The 21,821-nt window shown below is 35.1% G+C and overlaps 2 protein-coding genes across 7 annotated transcripts in view; both read right to left on the bottom strand.

The window, feature by feature from the left end:
- Positions 1 to 210: 210 nt before the first annotated feature.
- On the bottom strand, positions 211 to 15,891 carry LOC139983727 (uncharacterized). Its single transcript, XM_071997459.1, has 4 exons — positions 15,573 to 15,891; positions 14,475 to 14,834; positions 2,627 to 2,956; positions 211 to 860 (listed from the first exon to the last, which is right to left on the bottom strand). The coding sequence occupies exons 1-4, from the start codon at positions 15,889 to 15,891 to the stop codon at positions 211 to 213; spliced, it is 1,659 nt and encodes a 552-aa protein (XP_071853560.1).
- LOC139983228 (uncharacterized) overlaps positions 10,986 to 21,821 on the bottom strand; it is a 55,342-nt gene continuing 44,506 nt past the window's right edge. For 2 of the 6 annotated variants that reach the window (XM_071996639.1, XM_071996640.1), the window contains one exon: positions 19,988 to 21,461. In XM_071996639.1, coding sequence (XP_071852740.1) covers positions 21,404 to 21,461 — 58 coding nt within the window. In that variant the 3' untranslated portion in view covers positions 19,988 to 21,403. Of the gene's footprint in view, positions 12,478 to 13,622; positions 13,753 to 14,474; positions 14,835 to 15,572; positions 16,511 to 18,486; positions 18,656 to 19,984; positions 21,462 to 21,821 lie in introns of those variants that run through there. The other 4 variants (XR_011798560.1, XR_011798561.1, XM_071996643.1 and 1 more) reach the window with 4 other exon arrangements.

Here is a 21,821-nt window from a genome sequence, read left to right as displayed (position 1 = left end):
TACAACGGCATGTCAAATAGGTATTAAGAAGTTTACACCGCATACAAACAGCTGATAGTTGTCACTATATTAGCAACGCTTCTTTTTCAATTCCAAATAAAAAAAAATCATTCGATCAGTTTAGGTTTACTAACTGTCACACCACATATAATGTAACCTGCACATGAACATATTAATTGGGAAGTTCTTGCATTTAATTAAGTTCTTACCCTAAAAAATTACATCCTGAAAAGTCACATCAGTTGTTGTAAATTTCGTTGCAACACCGTCAGTGCTATAAACACACGTGTACGTGCCCAGGGTAAGATTTTTAACCGTGTTTATGACAAGAGAGCTATTTTGCAATGTGAATCCCTCAGAGGTCATAACAACACTCATACTTTTAGTTCCAAATGCAATAATTTCTTCCGTGTGACCCACTTGTTTCCATACAAAGAATGACACATCTTCCCCGCAGTTCATAACCACTCTTTCATTAGGAGTTACAAGCAGAGGTTCGCTAGATGCTTCCAGTGTCCCGCTTTCAACCAGTATCGTAGATTCAGTGTTACCTAAATCAGACACATCACTTCTCGCTGCGCAGACGAATAAACGTAATGAGAGAGAGGTTTGTAACGAAATATTTACAACAGTATAGTAAGATTGTAACTCATTGACACTGGTTGTTACAGCTTTCGACTGAGAAGAGATCTGTTCATCCCCAGTGTTAGTTCTTAACTTCCATGACAAATCATCTAATACTTCACCTACTCGTAAAACATTACAACTTAAACTGGAGGCAGCGTTTAATTTTAAAAAGCATAATGATTTCTGGTCACATCCAGTAGCATCAATGATTGGGTACGGTTCCTGTGGTTTGTCTGAAAATTGTGAAAAGAAAGACATTTTAAGTAATATTGTCCAGCAAGAAAACATTAGGCCTACATATATATGGATACTTTTTATGAATTTAGTTGGGTTCGCAAACAACTAAAGGTCGCAGGGAAGTCGGTCTTCTTTGATAAAGATCTTTCCTACTCAATGCAATTCACACTAAGCTGCTAATTTATTGTTATTCTTGGAGACCATACTTTGCGAATAATTTATATTTCAATAAGAAATTGAAGATGTAACTTGTCCCTTACAAATATATTCTATTTAGATAATTTACTGAAGATGATATATTAGCAACAGTAATTACCAAATGACATCCAGTCGTCACGTAGACACCGCATGATATTCAAACATATTCATAGCTTCATTTTAGGGTATTAATGTGCAGCAGTGTGGTTCGACCTTTAGATATATACTCACAATGCAGCTGGTTTTAGCGCTGGTGTTATTTCAATAATGTAACTTTTTGCACTGTTGAACCATTGTAACTCTATTAGTAAGCTACTAATCACATGAGACTACTTTATCTTGTGCATGGTTGTACACCGACAGTTTCTCACTTGTTCGCACTGTTCCGGCGTTTGTATGATAGCATTAAACAACATCTATATATGAAGTATGAATATGACTAAGTGAGTAGATGATTAAATGTATGGATGAATGGATTGATGAATGAATGAACAAACCACCGTTTGTCAGCTTGAAAACCTTCACGTTAAAATAGAAACAATGTATAGAACAGGATAATGACATATGAAAGGAGAATGTGAAGATCATCGAGGAATAATTGGCCAAACTAAAGTCATATAGTTTACACCATGCTTTTCTTCTCAACAATCACGAACGATTTCAGAGAAGAAATAATCTTCAAATAGTAGGAGTAAAATCGGTCATTGTCTCGTTTGTTCTCTCATTGGAGGATGACTTGACGTTGAATAATTTGCAGGAGCAAGAGAAATGTTCAGTAAAATTTTGGATTATTGGTCAGGGTCTTTGGAAATTCAAGCTTATTTCCAATGCGTTCATTACTGAAAAACTAAACAGTTCTCTTAAATGGGAAAATACTGAACAATTAGATAATGACTCCGCCTGCTCAAGAAATATTTATAGATCACTGCTTTCTCGTGGTTACTCATGCTACTTCAATCAATCAAATGTTTTAGATAAATGAAATTTCGACACGCTCGTAGCAATGTTTTATCGTTTCAATAAAGGATACTGCTTTTTATTCTTTCTGTGGAAAATTTGAGGAGACATAAGAACATGCTCTGTCGGGTTGAGAAATCACTTCTAATTTCTTGTAAGGTGTCAAAACTACTATTTTTGCCAGATTTGTTTCAATATTTAACAAGATCTTTGTTTTTGGGTTATTGTCTTATGAATCAATATCCTTATTTATAACTTCCTTATTTCCAAGAGGAAACATTTTTTTCTTCGTAAGAAAATCGCTGAAGAGCGACCACCTGTTAATGGCTATATGCGCAAAATAGAAAGTTTTTGTTAAAAAGTAGAAAGCAATATATGACTCTGAGAAAGGCTCATATAAAGTATGAGGAATTAAGACGTTCCTTTTATTATTGTAAAATGTTATATCAAGGATAATTTGAATATTTCTGTGTTTGCAAGTTTTCCTCTCTATGAAAGGCTATAGATAATGTATTGTCTGCTTCTTTGTTATATTTGTAAATACACCCACCACAATAAATTGATGCAATTAAACTAATGAATGTTTTAATCAAAACAATCGACTTACCATAGACAACTACATGAACATCTTCATAGATAGGATCTTCATCTATAGTGGCCAATGTCGTTACTCTGAAAACATGATTATGTTTGGTGGAAACGTTGGTGATTATAAGAGATCCATTGGGATGAACTAGGTATTCTCTGGACTTATATCCAGGCCCAGAAATTCTACCTTCTGTGAGGGATATAAATGGTCGATCATTGCTAGTCACATTGGTTGAATTAAACCAAACTGCTCCATATAAATCACCAGGATAGTTGCAGGATATCGTACCTTTCTCTCCTAATTGCAGATATTGCGGAGACTCGCACTCATCTGATGAAACAACCGTGCCTGTAATTGATAAAAAGACGTTTACCTTGTTTCATATCAAATGAAAGTTGTAGTATATTTTTCCCTCAGACCAAGTTCCATTCTCCAGTCCAAAATGTATGAATTGTTAAGTCTAAGGAACATAGAACCATCATATGAAATTGTAATGAATTTTGCCTTGCATTCAACTACAATTTAAAAATACCATTCAATTGACATCCTACCCCAAACAGAATAGCATCCTCCACATTGTATTTCCATCAGTTTGCCAGACACATTCACCATATTTACAAAGGTCACCACCCCCAACCCTTACCTGACAATTCATCCCTCCCAATGCTGGTCGTATGCATGTGATGTGATTGAGTAAGTACTTCTCCAGACGTAAGAAGTCTTAATACCGAAATGCAGGTCTTTCATTTCACTTCTTGTATCGTTATGTGAATATGTAACCCTTCCTTCTCCCTTACATATATAACCCACCGCAGCCCCCACCCCCCCCCCCCACTCTCCGAGATAAATCCGGTACCCGGTACTGGATCTTACCACTTAAAATGCACTAAAGGATAGCAGGGATCACAAAAAGTTTTGTTGTAGACATCTGAAGAAGAAAAAAAAAAGACATTTAATTGAACTCCTGACGAAAATTGAACGTGGGACATCACTAAAGAATGGAAATCAGGCCTGGTATTCAGAATGGCTCTCCATAGACCTGTGGGCACGGATTGCTGTGGAATAATGTAAGATGATTTCCAATCTATAATCTACGGATGAGATTACTGTGGGTTTTTATGACAAAAATTTAATGATAAAACAAACCCATTTATTTTATACTTGCTATGTAACGCTACAGAGACATACACTTTAATAGGACATATTGATGGACATGCAGATGTGGAGAACAGAGACAGGCATTAGACTCAGAGATGATGGTGGAGAAGGGGAGATCCTTCGATTTTTGGGCTAGGGGATTGAACCCTTAACTCCATACGTTAGGTCTAAAGGCAATGTAGTGCTTTACAATACTTTTGACTGTTTTCTTGGAGTGTCTTGTTCCCGGAGGAGGGGTCTATTAAAAAAATTTCCCGCCTAAACAATTCCCCCCGATGGACTATGGGGTTTGGGTGCTACGCTCTCCCACCCCCACCCACCTTCCAGTCTTGTCACACACCAACGATAGGGCCACCGTCGCTTCCCACTTATAGGTCGACCATTTGTATAGTAAGTCACGAGCAAGGTAGCAAGAGAACCTTTTCTTCGATAGAATTTGAAACTTCATATCCTCCATATCACTGTAATCACTTGTTTTCATATGTTTTTCTTTGGTGCTGTTTTTCACTAACCTCCAGTTAATTTACAAGGAAACACAATAAAATCAAATAAGCAGTTGAGCCATCACTCATCAGTTAAGTTATATCCAGAAATTAATGCTCATAGAAAATGTGAGTTGCGGATTGCCACTTCTCGACGTAGATCGCCAAAGAAAAGGGTTTAAAAGCAGGATTGTAAAGTAATTAGTATATATCATATTTATCAAGGTTAAATCAATTGTTCTCACATATTGAACAGAACAGTCATTTCATGCCAAATGAACAGATTGTTAAAGAAGTTAATAGTTGACCCCCTCTCCTAAAATAACATCATCCTTTTTTTTTATTAAAGCACCCTGAAATTAGAATAAAAAATAAGTTGTAATGCTTCCAAATTGTCCATTTGAAATTTTGCACAAAAACATGTTGCTGGCCAAGTGGCATTTTCTTATATTTCCTAAGCAATTGAATATCCCATTATAGGAACCGGTAGAACCTATTCCATACAAACAGTTATGCAATCTGTATGTTGTTTTAACATTGTATTGTGGAGTTCAACTTAAAAACGCCAATATATCCATTTTTTGTTTTCTTTCTTAAAAAAAGTGCCATTGTGGGTGATAAGGGTTCTCCTATAGAATTGCTTCAGGATACTTGAGTGTTTTTAAAGGTCATTGTGACTGATTCAGTCAATATAAACACACGCTCACAACGATTTCTTGTGTTAACTGTTATATTTTTAAGTCGTGTAATTCCGAAGATGGTCTATTATGCTGCGATTCAGTACGTTGAAGGGTTGTAGTAGCCAAATAATCACAAAAATAGCCATGTGAGAGCTGTGAATTTCACTTACCGGTACTTTACTTGTAAGTGTAGAGTTCTTACTATAAACTAAATTTCGGGATTCTAGCTTTTTCGATGGAACATTTATGAGATTTTAAAATTGCTACGAAGTGCAAAATATGTCGTTTTTAACAACTGTATAGTTAAAATGGGTCAGGTTGTAAAAAGCCGATTTTGTATTGTAGTAGAGATCTGGTGTTTGGACAATACATTCAGGCGGTATTGACAATGACCGTGAAATGTGATATGACCTTGAACAGCAATAACAGGACTCAAAAAGCCTGTATAACGTCAAAAAAAAAACAGTGGAAATCCCAAACTCTGAGTTTTGATTGATTTGAGTGATTTACCATTATATAACTACAAACTAGGCAAAATAAACTCCAAACACGTTTGGTGAGGGTCGAGCAACCGCTATCAGTGATTTGACACGGAATGACAGAGAAATGAAACAAGCTACTTGTCCATACTAAGTCAACGGATATTCATTGATGCCCTTACTTAACTAGGTATAGCAACGTTTCTCTTTAGCCTAAACCCGCATTATCATTGTATGGTAGGAGACACCATTTACAATGAAACTTGTCATTTTCCAAACTTCCTATGTTGATCTCACTTTGGTTCCTTCACAAATGGGCTAACCATTCCAAGATTTCACATTAAATTCAACTCAGTTATATAATGTTCCCTCAATGTTATCCATTTAAACGGCATTTGCAATAGTTATTTATAGTGCAATAGTTGGAGTACATCCAGTTGATTCTATTATATATATACTTTATAGGTATAGTTCATATATTAATTTGAACTTTGAGGAAGAGTTTGTGAAGCGATCGTATGCTGAATGTACGTTGATTGTATGCTGCAGAACGATATGCTACTCGGATTTACATGCATAGTGTAACGTTCGTCACCGTACATTTTAGAGGTAACCTTTCACAATAAGATATGTACATGACATAGTGCTACATATACATTCGAAAAATTGCACATATTCCACTTCGTAGTGTTAGCACTTCCTTCTTACTGCAGTTAAATATGTACTGTTTTGGGGTTGCTGTTCAACTCGATCCGACATTAACAATTTTAAGAGACCGAGTGGGAAAACTCAAAGATTAAAAAAGACACCTACACACTCTGGAGTTTTGTGCAACTCTGCTTTATTTTCTAAAACACTATTTACAAGAACCTGATGACCAGTCTGACCCTGGCTGGTCATCAGGTTTCAACCAATCAAAATGATAATACAAAACAGTATCCAATGAAAACATAGGATTTCTTTAAATGCAGGAAGGTCCACCCAGAAACAACTATAAAGAAAACAATACCTAAAACACTTATGTAAGACTTTTCAGGTATTTACTAACAGGTAAGAAACAATGACACTATATACTAGAATATATATGCAAGGTATGTGTCTACTGGTAAGTACTGCACATGTCACTAATTAATTACTATGGCAGGAATGTACAGCCATGCAACACATTTCAAAGGGTTAAATGGTGGAAACTAGAGAGAACTGGACTTAATCTCTACAAATTTACTATAAAGCAAAACACTGTTGAACATCAAATTTCAGTACGGCCATTTATTTGAGTGCAAATGGTACCAAACCAGGTCATAAATTGTATTAGCATTTTTACTTTTCAAAGCCAAGTTCAGCAAGCATAGTAGCTAGAATCAATATGACTTATGAGGAATTACATATGAAATTCACGATATTATAGCCATAGCTACTGTTCATATTGCCAATTTATGAGTCATATAAATGAAATAAACGTACCATATCAAAGCTGCACACGGATTACCAAATTACAGCCTAGTACACAACAGATCTTTAATCCAGTTGTAGAAAGGAACCTTCACTCGGTTAGACTAGCGAGTACACAAGCTTACTTTGACTTCGTTACAACCTAATGCAGCATACGCCTATGTAAAAACGAAACTTAGAGCACTAACCTACAACTTACCATCTAATTCCAAACACGACAGTGTTTAACATAAGGTTGTGAAAACAAATGTGAACCAATAGTAACTTCAATTACCTTCCCTTTGTTCCCTTTGTACACAATACATGGCGATAAAACAAATAAATGAATTAAAAAAAAAACAATTACATACCTTACAACATCCAATTCTGTTGTAAGCTAGGCTACGTCTCTATGTGTACTGGGTGTAGACAATATCGCCCTCACAAACTAGAACAATCATTACCGGATAGAAATCACGAGATGGTCATGGTACCAAGTCTAAACAATGATACGCGTTGCACAGATCATTTGTATGGAACGCCGAAATATCACAGGATCTGAAGCTACCCAAAACTGGATGTGCTATACATCCAAGGAGATTCTGCCAGGAACCTCCTTGCTACCACCCTTAACAGATCGTGCTACTACTCCTGACTGAAGATGCTTCTGTAAAAAGGTGTCTCTGCTACTATTTTAAACAGGCGACGCTACTTCAACTTCAAGCGGCGATGCTACTATAACTCTGCGGCGCTACTACTATCCTAAACGGAAGGTGCTACTGTTCCAAATTGGAGTCACTAATACCCCAAACAAGAGTTGCTAATAAGCTGTAACTACGAAATTATTCCAAAACAAGTCTCCTTGAACTATAATCATTAAACGCTTTGTTATTCCTTTGGGGATATATGCTCTTACCGTATAGCTGAATTAAATTTCAAATGTTGCCGCACTAATATGTCACTGATGAGTAAATATCTTTGCAAAACGTTTTGTCAAGCTTTGGCAAAATTTAGTACATTGATCATTAATCTACCTTACGGTCATTGGTGTATTTGGCTTGATTTCTTAGCAAAGGGTCTGTTGGTTGGGTGACCTTCTGGTTAGGTCAATCAATTAGCAATTTCGTTATCAAGATCTACTCTAGAGAAATGCCATATGGGTAGTTGTGACAATCTTCATTTGTGGAAAATGATAAATGAAGTCGTAGTGTATGAGCATGGTTTGCGTAATGTATTATGAAGTTATATCCCCTTTGTATCACTTCAAGCATGTGCTTACTTTCCTCGTAGTCTTAAATGTAACTACTTACTTCCTGCTTACTGGAAATTCACCCAGACCCACATCAACGTCGTTCGCCCCACGTTGGGCGCCATGTTATGTAAGAGGGCTCCGGCACAGTTAGTTCAGGGCTCAATTATTAAATAGGTAGAACAGCAGATAACGAGAAACTCCAGACAGAGGTAAAATTGTAGAATATAAACTATATTTTTTATTCCCCCCCCCCCCCCATCAAACAAGCTACAGCATTTAAGTAAGTCATAACTTCCTGGGAAGGGGCGAGAAACTCTCTGAGACATGTGGAATATTGAGTTGTAATTACTAAGGCACATAGAAGAGGGCTAAGACTAACCACATCTGTATACACATGAGATGCAATAGGTTGCCATATGTGTTCAAGCTTGATGATTTCACGGAATTAAGACAAAGGACGCCTATAACTTGGGTAAGGGATGAATAAACTTGGGAACAGGAAGTAAGTTGTTAATCTTAAGACAAAGATACAAGAAGTGTAAGATCTGTTGCTCCTAGTTTGCATTTTTTTTAATATTTATTTTTTAGTTACATGCAGCTTTTAGTACTGGAAGCAATCGTTTATCATTTCTTCTTTGTGACCCCCCCCCCCAGAAAATGATGGCACCCATAATTTGGTGTATGGTCTTATGGTAGTCCTCAGGTCCTGAAAAAGAATGCAAAATGTCATCGTAGAAATCGAAATCTACCAAATAACGTTAGGATTGTACACAGTTTTAAACTAGGTTAATCCTATTTCACTTGCATAGTATATCCTCTTTGGAAGGGAGTTTAAAGTACACACGCTAATGGGTGGGCCCAATCAGTTGGTTCAGTGACTTTGGTAATCACACATATAATCTCTATTCTATCAAGTTCTAATTTAAGCCCATCCCGTAGAGCAATTGGTTTCTTTCAACAGGGGATGCCTGCTGGTCAATGACTATTGTATGTTCCCTGGGCAAACAACCTAATCCCTCAAATACTTCTGCACATTCCTCACATATGTGAAGATACTTGTTACTCATGTTTTCACAGTGTTGTACAGGACTACTCTGAACCCTAAACAAACCTCTTACTTAAGCCAATGTTATCACATATTCGGAGATTAATCAGTGAAAGAACGTCTTTCGGAACCACAACAAATGATAAAAAGTGAGTTTTACATTTTTGTTTAACCTTGGTCACACATCAACCCAAAATTGGTACCGGAGTCTTCCATATGCAGTTACACCAGCACTATAAAGCTTAGGCTTTGAATTGAGCATATTGTGCTATGTAACAGGTTAACTATTTACTTCAACATCTGGGTCAAGTCTGAAACCGATGTCTGTGCGACTGAACTTAAACAGCAGAGTCCATTCTTTGAGAAATCGTTGATAAAAAATTCTTCTTTGTCCTGGGTTCTGATATCCACTACGTTGTCATTTGTTTTATTTGATCTGCAACACGTTGCATAATGATGCATCTTTTGGCAATTGTTGCACTGGTTTACCATATGCTGGACATTTATCGTAGTTGTGGCGTCCTCCACAGTTACCACACGACTTTTAGGAGCCTTCGAGTTTGAGCTAGGGTGTCATTTATAAGCTCAGGATGTTTTGTTTACTAGGATTAGTTATATTGAAATGAGCCGCCCATGTGTTTTGGTGTTTAGCGCCATCATTTTTGTTTCCCGATAACATCAATTGTGGAGGTTGACAGTGTAGCCAAGTCTCTTAAAATACTCTACCACAGTTAACTGTAGCGGGTATGTAAGCTCGGCCTGGTCTACCTGATCACTATACCACATATCATTAGTATGTGTATTGTGCACCTGCGAAACGTGCACAATCGCACCTCCGCAACTCTTCAATGTTTTCTTGAATTCGTCCAAATATATACATACTTGCAAAATAAAATCAACATGGAAGAAGAAATTGATAACTTCCCCAAACATATTACACCCCTACTCCCCTCAATAAAATTAGTATGCTTTAACAAAACAGATAGTGACATGCTGTTTCTATTTTGTTTACAGTGTGAATGGTTTACTGAAGACTATGGAAGTTCATCGGGAACAAGACACTATCGTAGATGTATGCCTATAAACGTGTATTTCAGCATTTCTAGCAGTCTGTTGCAGTACATTGGTGTCTACTTACAAGTAGTCCGTTTTTTCTCTATAATATTATATTGTTTTGATTTTGTAAAGTACTCTCCATTTTGTAACTCTCAGATACCTTCGGTGATGTATGATGACTCAAATGTGCAAACTTTAAGTTGTCATGAAATACAAGTTATCACTTCATAACCTCAACAAGGATACATACACTTACCACAAAAATTTATTCACTACGTCATTTGCAACAAGATCTCTGTCGTGTTGCATCTCAATCTTCTTAAATAGCGGTTAGGACTACATAGGCAAACAGCAAGAGCAGATTGTCATCCCAGTCACAACAACATTGTTATCACCGTTACTTGAGTTGAAGTTTACTTTCCTATCTATCAATAGGATATAGCATATGCGCAGGTACTGTAGTTGCTATAATACAATACGATATATTACTGCGATGAAATACTGGCTACGTGCTTGACTTTCTCCATAAAATACAAAATTCGTATGTTTCAAATATTTAGCGGATGGAACTCAAGAATAAACTATTCAAGTTGGGTAAAGAAACATCCATAACGGTTTCCCTTACCATGGCTTCGAGTGTTATGGAATGTGGCATATTTGCAAAAGTACCTAAAAGTATCGAACTGGTCGAGCGCTAAAATTATCGGAGTGTATGAAGTTAAATTAAATACAACTAAATCGAAGGCTCTCAGAACCATATCCAGCCTTTCACAATCGACTCGCTAATAATAGTATGATGATGTATTGCTTTATTAGATTTAATTCAAATTTATAATAATTATTTTTACAGAGAATCAATGGTGGTGCAATGGTGCTGGGATTTAATTTCTCCCCGTAACCTTTAATTTTAAGTCATGTTCTGCTCCTGAACTTTCTCATAATTGTCTGGAATGCTGCAGTTCCTTCCCTTTAACATAACAAATCGGTTATTCACTGTCCTTCTTCTTTTTTTTTGATCGATATATATTATATATCTTCAAGTTCGAAAATTATTTCCGTGATTCATTAGTAATGGTTGTACACAAATATAAGGAAAATTGATACGCTTATGTGCACCAAGCTCTTAACACAATCATACCATGTAATGGCTTGCTAGCCTGACAAAAGTTATTAATAAGCATATCATACTGCTGACAATCAAAATGAAATTAGGATTCTTAGTTCCTGAGAGATAAATTCTTGATTGGATTTACAGTCGAGATGTCATGTCGAGATGTCATTGCTTTAATTTCATTGCATGAATGTTTCACTAACGAACGTTACATAACTGCAGCAAGGCATGATGTGTCTTGGTCAGGTATTGTCACGTCAAGTAATCACAATTGAACGATGCCTATGATTGAGAATCAGCCCGAGTTGAATTATAATACAATATACGGTAGAACGCAAAAGAACGCGGAAACTAATTAATGTAGAGCTGAACTATATCACTAGACTAGATAGAAAACGAAAGTGAAATATATACAGTGAAAAAGATTAACGATAAACAGATGTACAATAATAAAAGTATTATATTAGTGAGTATTTATAAATACTTTATATATAAGACTTTTGTTGAAGTGTTTATTAATTATCCATTGTCCTACAAGTGTCATGCTCTTATGTAATATATACAGTTCGGTTTTTGTTTCTATTCATCTTCCTCCCTTAGTTTTCAGTTTTCATCTCTGTGAGGGTCGTCTCTCTGTTTGTTTGTTTTATCATTTTCTGTAGATACACTTTGTTTTCCTCAATTCCAAAAAGAACACTGTCAGCTAACTAATATTCAAAGCTGATTTATATTGAATGAAAAATGTTTACACAGCTTAGACAAATGCATGACAAGAAATAGAAGTTTCACGTTTATCGTATTCCAAATTGTATCGTCTAGAGATGGTTTCAACATATCGTCTATGACATGACACATTGGAATAGTCACCAAATTGCTACAACAAAAATTCCTATTCTTGACTTTCCATATATTTTTGATAATCTTGGTTATGATGTAAACTTTTGTAATATACACAGTTTGGATTCTCTCTGTATATCTGCTTGTTGTAGTTTTCATTGGGCTGTTCAATCTCCTGATACTCGGGAAAGTCGTTAGGTGCTGTCGCATGATCGCTAATATAACCATGTTTGACAGATTTGTGATATTCAGTTTTCATCATTTCAGCTGATGGACTCAATGGTTGCGGTTCATTGTTGATCGTAGACGCGTCTGTACTCGAGCATCGTGAGGTATTCCTGCGAAGAAATAATAATAGAATTATTCATATCACGTCTGTAAAAGCTAGAGAAGATGATTTAAGAGGCCACCCAGGTAATGGTGCAACGCCGTTCTTTGTTCTGTGTGAGATAGTTTAGTTTAGTTTAGTAGAAAAAAAAGATCAGGAGGGACACTCAAGTCTTCATCAAAAAAATTGAAGAAACAAACACTCAGACACGATTACAATGCTTCAAGTGCTTGTCCAAAGCATTCTTAATCCCATTCACACTACTTGCAAGTACAACTTTCTCAGGCAAACCGTTCCACTCATTCACAACCCTATTAGAAATAAGTTATGCCAAATATTAATCCTACTTTGTGACTTTTGGAGTTTAAGACAATGACCTCTGGGACAACTACTATTAGGAATCATGAAAAGTCAGTGAAGGACTTATTGTCAAAACCATACACAATCTTGAAAACCTGAAACAAGTCACCAAGTAACCTCCTAAGCTCCAGTGAAGTGAGATTCATCAGTTGTAACCGCCTTTAATAAGGAACCCCCTTTATGGAACTAATAATTAACCCTCCTCTGGACCTTCTCGAGTACTTCCATATCCTTAGCAAAATATGGGAGATGAATATTACACCACCAGATAATATAGGTCCATAATCATAACAAAAACTAATTTGTTCTACATTTCCCGTATAGTAACGAAATTAAAATCACTCCTTGCTTGTGAAAAGAGAAGCATTGTATCACATATCATATAATAAAACTACAATACACTATAATACATATCATGTACACGTTATGGTTAATCAGTTTTAACTGCAATGCACTATACTACACATCATAAACACTGGATGGTTAATTTGTTATAACCGCAAAACAGTATATCACACCATAAACACTGGATGGTTAACTAGTTATAACTGCAATACACCGTAACACAAATCACGTGCACTGGATGGTTAATTTGTTATCACTGCAATACACTATAATATACATAATATACACTTGATTGTTAATTAGTTATAACTGCAATGCACAGTAAACACATCATGTACACTAGTTGGTTAATTAGTTACAATTGCCAACACACTATAACAATGTCACACATACACACATAAGATATAATGTAATTATGTTAACTTCTTGATTTATGAGATCAAATACTACCTGCTAATAAACAACCCGCATGTAAACGCTGGCAGTATTAAGAGGAAGCAAATGACGGCAACCAATGACCAAACCAACAAATTTGAATCCTTCTTCTCGGCATCATCTTGCAAAGAATCATCTTCTGAAACTATGGAGGGATAAATTATAACAAATTCATGTCCTTACCAAAGTTAACTCAATACTTTAGGAACATTGTTGTACGATATCATCTTCTTCAATTTTCTGTTCATTGGAGCTTATGTCCGAGTTTATGTGAAGGACAGCTTTTGTACTGAGCTATTTTCACTTTGGTAAACCCAACGTTGTTTTTAAAGGCATTCACGTAAGGGTGACATAAATGTACCCGTCGCGTGTTTCACACTCATAGACTTAATAGTTCATTACATATCTTATTTTTAATTAAAGAGTCCTTTAATCAAATCTGAAATACACAGATACGTTAATAAAAACGCTAATAGTTTCTATTATTATCCTTGTTATTCAGCATTTCCGTTTAATCAATTTGAGAAAACCTTGTTTATTTTCTGGAATTCCATTTCTAGCTTTCGTCAATGTTGATCATTTGCCTCTCATTTTAAGAAAATTTTCATTAAACACAACACTATAAATATTTAATATTGATTGATTAACGTTTATTACTTAGTACATTAGCCTGACTTACTTTATTAATGATTGATGATGGTCGTATTGGTTATCGGAAAGCTTTACGTTTGCTAACAGTAGGTCTAAAGTGAAGTTAGTATAGCAACAACAAAAAATATAGAAACAAAAACAGGGGGAGGATGATTTTAAGACAAAACTAAATCATAAAGTAATTCTGAATTTAATTTTCGTATATATGTAGTTTACCTGATTCATCTGAGCTCTCAAACAAGATAAAATTGATGGTCAGGTTCTGACTGACTAATTCTATCCCTCTAAACTGACATGAAATGTTGACGTGAGTTCCAGTTGGTAGTAGATGTAATGTAGATTCTGAATCTGTGGTGTTTATCCTCTCCTTGTTTGGTTTGTATAGTACATTGTGTACATTGGATGCGTCTACATCTTCACCATTCACAACCCACGTTAGGCTAGCAGGAGGTCTTGAACTTATAGCAATACATCTAATCTTTAGAGCTTTGCTTCGATCCTCTACTAAGTAATCATATAAACGTGTCGGTTCACCGACAGTTCGTTGATCAAATGACAATATAAGCTCTGGAATCACTGAGAAAGATAATCATCTAAGATATTTTAGTACTGCAACAATATTTGTTTCAACAATTATAAATAGTCGGATACATGTTAATAACATCTGCTCAAGAACTTTCATTTGCTCTGCCCTCAAAGATTATCTTAACACTGGGTTACTTAACCCTCACACAAGGGAGGGGGTAACAAGACCTTTGAAAGAGATATGTTAGTGATCTAAATGTGAATATATAATGAACATTTACGCGTACTTAATCAATCAATCAAGTAATAAGTTATTATGTATGACAAAACAAGAACAAAACATAAAACGCACAATAATTAATAATTACACAAGTCATTAAGTTACAAGATAACTCTGGCATGAACGAAAGACTTAAGTGTGGTCTATTTTTGTATTTCTTAAGTATACAGCACTTATCATTCTCAATCAATTGTAAGATAACCACAAGTACTATGATAAGTATTATCCCTCAAATTTGAAAAAAAAGTGGCAGCTCTGATATTGATACATTTGCTCTCCAAGTGTAGCTTCGTTCTAATGTCATGTAATTGTAGGTTACGTGCTTTAATACCGTCACGCCATGAGTTTCATTCATTTGTAATTATTTCATATAGATAAAAGAAAACCTACTTCACACCATGGTTTATGTTTATTTTGAATTATTGCAACACAGATGATATAGCATAATACTAAAATAACAATTACATATATAAAATGCATGGCAGTACAAATATGGTTACATTACTTACCTACGGTTGTCACTTGGTAGCTCACAACATGGGTATAGTTACGATTACATTTATACAATCCTTGGTGATTGAATGTAACGTCTGACATTGATAATGAGTAGTTATTCGATAAGCTAACACCCGCTAAAGAATCAAAACTAATTTCATTTGCAAAGATGACTCGATCGTCAATCAACCATTTGTTTCCTCTTGTCGCAGATCCATTACATTTCAAGATCACAGAATCTCTTTCAACAAGTCTGACAACTATTGGGTCTTTAGATCCACGTGAACCAGAAACGAAGAAAATCAATAAGAATGTGAACCAAATTCTCTCCATATTGAATCACAAGCAGCTTCTGTTCTCTCTTTCAGTAAACCATCAACGATCGTTAGTGCTTTGCTAATCCTTTAGGATCGACAAAATAAAATGATGCTTAAGTTTTAGATCCTTCACAGATCTAATTATTGAAGGATTATAAATTCTAATATTACAGGCGGTCATAGTCATGTAACAATGTTTATCATCTACAGTAAGGCTGTAGGTTACAACATGGAATGTTTATAAAATAGCTGGACAATCATTGGTGCTCAGCGTCTTTAACGTAATCGTTCGACATTAAAGGATACAGACACAAACGAAACAGCAGAAAGCAAACATATGAACACGGGTAGATTATACAAAAGTCCATTTGATCTATAATGTTGCAGATACATTGCGTGTTTATTAATATACACAGTTGACATTCTCTTTGTTTATCTTCGTGTCGCTGTTTCCATTAGGCTGTTCCATCTCTTGATACCGATGAGTGTCACTAGGTACTGTCATATTTTCGCTAAAAATACCGCTCTGTGATCGCTTTGGATATTCAGTTGTAACATTTTGAGCTGATGGACCTTGTGATTGTATTCCATTGATGATCGTGGAAATGTCTGTGCTCGAGCATCGTGAATTATTCCTGCCAATTAAAAAATATAGAATGATCCATTTCACGTCTGAAAAAGCAACTGAACGCGATTTCAGAGGTAACCTGGTCATGGTGCCAACGTCGTTCTTTGTTCTGCAATACACTGTAATACACACCATATATACTCTATGGTACTTAGTTATAACAACAATACACTAACACACAGTAAGTTATAATTACAATACATAAGAAAACACATCATATACAAGTGAAGGCTAATTAGGTATAACTAAAATGCACTAAAACATACATCATATACACTCGATGGTTACTTAGTTATAACAACAATACACTAACACACAGTAAGTTATAATTACAATACATAAGAACACACATCATATACACTTGAAGGCTAATTAGGTATAACTAAAACGCATTAAAACATACATCATATACACTTGATGGTTACTTAGTTATAACTACAATACAATTGAGCACACATCATATACACTTGAAGATTAAGGTAGTTATAGCTGCAATACACTATACCGCATACTATATACACTAGATGGTTAATTAGTTATAACTACAATAAACTATGACACACACCATATACACTTAGTAGTTCATTAGATATAGCTACAATACACTAGAGTAAACATCATATACACTTGAAGATTAAGTTAGTTAAAGCTACAGTACACTATACCGCACACTATATACGCTAGATGGTTAATTAGTTATAACTACAATACACCATGACACACACCATATACACTAAGTAGTTCATAAGATATAACTACAACACACTAGAGCACACATCACATACACTTCAAGGTTAATTGAGTTATAGCTACAATACACTATACCGCACACTATTTCCCTAGCTTAATTAGTTATAACTAAAATACACTATGACACACAGCATATACACTTAGAAGTTCATTAGATATAACTACAATATACTAACACACGCTGTATATACACTTGGTGTTTAATTAGTTATAACTGCAATACACTTCACACTAGGAAAATCTGGCTACGTTGTACAATGTACTTCTTCCTCAGGTCAAGTAAGCACAGCGTCTAGTGAGTTATTATCCTGCCGGGTAATTATGTGACACTCTACTGTTCTGATGCTTTCTTCCTTGTTACTTTCACTATTGCTTAAAAAATGGTAAATTGAGGGAAAGTAATTTATATAAACCCGGAATTTTTATTCACGCTAGTTGCGTTTTCTGAAGAGCTATCACAACCGTATTTACAACAAATAAAATTGTGTGATTTGTCCTTTCCATGAATCATTTAAAAGCAGAGTAGGTCAAACAAGTTTCGATTAGTACAACAGAAAACAAACGTTGGAAAACATCACCTGAACTACATTTCCAAAGTTCGTTTCCTTATAACGCACGCTGCAAAGTTTACAATACATATTAACATCCCAATCCTAAAACAGGTGGAGAAATGGAAAATGTTAGGTGCGTCGAACATCACACTTAAAATTTGTATTTCAATATGGGTACGGGCATAGTTTCATGATTCGAAATGCGCACTTCTGTTACAATCATCATGGACATTGCTTATCTAACGTTACGAATAGATGTGCCATTAATGTCTTTCTGGTATTCACGGGTGTTACTAAAAGTAATGTCATATCTTAGCTAAAAACCGCAGTGTGATATTCAGTTGTAACTTTTTGTTGTTCACACTACATGAAGAGAAGTTTACTTCTGTTAGGTTTATTATACAATACACATTTTGTACGAAATTATTTTTGCAAAGTCCACGGCGCAATTGATCAATGTCAATTAATACTGCAAAAATTAACAGTAGACCAACAACAACAACAACGTTACATAAGCCTAAACCTCTAATTATAATGTTACGTGCTATGGCATTTAAATACATTAATGTACTATAGACTATATGTGGTACGAAGAAATTTTACTTATATAAACTTTCGCACTGAACTTACCGATCATGCATTAGTGTTTTTTTTATAAAAACAAAATTAAAAATAAACCTACTTGCCTAACATGTGTGGCGCATGAATCACAAACATGAGAAAGCACTAATTCAGTACGGGGTTGCGTCACATGACTTCCTGAGACCAGGAACTCAGCTCAGAGAACAAAAGGCCAGGTGCACGATTACAGATGTCACATTACTCTGCCTATGAAAGCAATGGTGATGTCTCTGAAAATGAATGGAGCATTGCTTAGTTAAATGCTTAGTTAATGTTGGACAATTTATGAAACGCAATAAATGGTTTAAAAATCTGCTACTTCAATTAAGTATAATACTGTCTCGTTTCACCATGGCAACATCAAACTGAGGCGGATTTTTACCGCTTATCGAGATTCGTTTTCTCGGGTCGTTGGTATTTGCGGGTCGGAATTGAAAAGTAGGTATTAACACAACATTGGTTAGAGACATATTTACGTACTTATAGACCTAGTGAAAGCTTTAACGCCCCCAGAATTGATAATGTTAAGCCTTTAATTTAATGTTGTCTTCAACGATATGAGCTCCTCACCCCACTTCACCCGACTTCACCCAAGATTTTCAAAATCCTGCAGAACCGACCATGATTACAAAAGGAAGACAATATAATGGTATCTGTTTATCAGTTTAATTGAACTATAAATCAAAAGTTTGCTTTTCTTTATAATTTATAGTCCCATACTATATATACCAAGAGTATGTTGATTATGGATCAGTGCGAGACTTATGAATTACCAGTTGGATTACGAGGCGAACATCGCTCCCTCGTCCCACAGGACAGAGAAGTAAGAAAATATCGAGACAAAACGATTGATCCTAACATCTTTGGACAGTCGTATTGGATAGAAAATGAATTAGCGATATTATAAAAGTGAAAGTATACCTTTTATCAAAATATGAAGAGAGTCAATTTTTCATTTGTTTTTATATTTTTAAAATGAAACTTCTGTGTTTAAAAGATCGACAGGAAAAAACAAGCAATAATGATATTGCAAAGTGTGAACTGAAATTATACAGTCAATTAACTTCGGCTAATTGTGGCATTTGTGGTACGTCTCTAATAAAAAGTGAAACTATATCTTACATTAAACAACTAATTTCAACGTTCGATGTAATTGACACGAAAACTGTTTGCATGCAGAAATTCTTACTTTCCTAAACTGATTTAGAAAGTAGCCTCAATTCAATGTGCGGAATGAAAAGTTGATTTTGTAACTGATAAACAGTGTCGTGCATATTAAAGGTGTGGAGAGGAAGTGGATTCAAATGACAACATTCCCTCGACTGATTTAGATAGCGGCCAAATCTATATAGTACTGCCAATGGGAGAATTAAGAATTTAATTAGAAAAAGGGGTTTGTCACTGAAACCGACAGCCATGTATAAGATCTGGGGTTATGCACAGAAAAAAGGAACTTTATAGGTAACAGCATTTTATATCCACACGAGCATTTTCTCCACTTTAATTTTAATGTTACTTGTATTCCTACTACAATGGATAACTTTGATAATGACAGGTTCAAAACTATTTTTGTAATATTTTCTCAGACATATTTGCTTGGCTTGTTCCGAATTGATTATTTACACGGGTGTGAAGAACTATAGGAAGTGAAATTTATTTTGGACGACAGTTTCTATTGCCTTATTTATGGCTGTGCGCATATTAAAAAGTTTCAGTCTTTCAATTATCTGTTTTTCATAGCCTAAGACTTGGTGTACATTCTTCTTGAAATGAAACTTACCGATACGGCCCTTTCTAAACCGTTTGCAACGAGAAAGAAGTCACTTCCATTTCTGCTTTTCAGTGATTCTATGCATGTTATACATTGTGGTCTGAGGTTACTCAAATTTGCATACGGAATGGTTCATTTCATGGATATCTCCCATCCTATTATTCATTCTCTATGTCAAATGTTATATTTGCAAAGGGAATTAAAACTATTCGGACGTTTTTTTCTTCTTTTTTATTAAATCCACATTTCCAGTAAGCATTTGAATACTATAATTGCAAGTAAATGATATGACGAAACGACTACACCTTTTTATTACTTCATTCTCCCTTTATTTGATTACCATGACAAGTACTCATTGCCTTTAAGGCATAGACGTGAATATAAAATTTAATGTATATAAGTTAATTGGCAGTAGGATAAGACGTGAATATCTGTTGAAAATGACATGACCATTTAAATGTTGAGCATTATATTTGCAAGAAGAATGGTATGACGAAAATACTAGATTTTTTAATGTAACAAATACTTTAAACCCCCCCCCCCCCAAAAAAAAATAAAGAATAGACAATAATTAAATATGAATAAGTATGAGAACTATAGTACATTAAAAAAATATTGTAAAAGCATAAAACAGATATTAATAAACACCCAATACTAAACGATAAAAAATAGAACCCTAAACGTAGTAATAAAAATTCTTTAAAAAAAAAATGCTAAGAATTAAGTAAATAGTTCCAAACGTAGTATGCATATTATAAATTGAAACACAGACAATTCGTATGAGGTGTTATACACACACGCCGTCACCTTCGCGTAGATTCACATCGGTCCTCAAACCAAGTTTTTATTTCAAACTTTGACCTTTGGTGAACCAAATTAACATTTCATCTCCTCAGAAAATAATAGGCACCTTCTACTCAATGTGATACATCCACATGCAAAGTATGAGATCTGTTCGAGATTCCCCTCTTGAGATATTGTGTTTATTATGATTACACATTTTGAACTCCAGTGACCTCAAATGACCCTTGATATTCTCAAAAACAATAGCATCTTTGTACTCATTATGGGGTATTAAATTTATTGAAGAATCCCTGTGTGTTTACGAGCAAAGCTGCATTCTTCTTTATCTTTCTTAGTCCTTTCTGTTAAAACGAGGGATGATTCAGTTGCATCATACGGACGTCGTCCACCTGCCTTTCAAATTTCAAACTATCACATCGAAATGCGATTGTTTATGATCCGAGTCTTCCAGAAGCTTTGCTCTAATTAATTGAAATGATAAAATATATGAATAAATACAAGCAGAATTTCCATACTCATTAAAACATTGTATCTTATCTCAGTGATTAGTAATAACTCTACACATTGTACATAAGCTTAGTGAGTGTGAACAAAGGAAGGCAAATGACGACATGTGTAGTGCAGTTTACTTATTGTACACAAATGAAGACATTTGTAATGTACCTTAGGGCTTGTACACAAAGTAAGACATTTTTACTGGTGCTTAGTGATTGTACACAAAGTAAGACATTAGTACTGTAGCTTATTGACTGTGCAAAAAGTAAGACATTAGTAATGTAGCCTAGTAATTGTACACAAAGGAAGACGTTAGTATAATGTAG

This window comes from Apostichopus japonicus, chromosome 16 (genome assembly GCF_037975245.1).
Source record: "Apostichopus japonicus isolate 1M-3 chromosome 16, ASM3797524v1, whole genome shotgun sequence".
NCBI lineage: Eukaryota > Metazoa > Echinodermata > Holothuroidea > Aspidochirotida > Stichopodidae > Apostichopus > Apostichopus japonicus.
The sequence above is the reverse complement of the archived record's forward strand: the minus strand, read 5'-3'. Positions and strand labels throughout refer to the sequence as shown.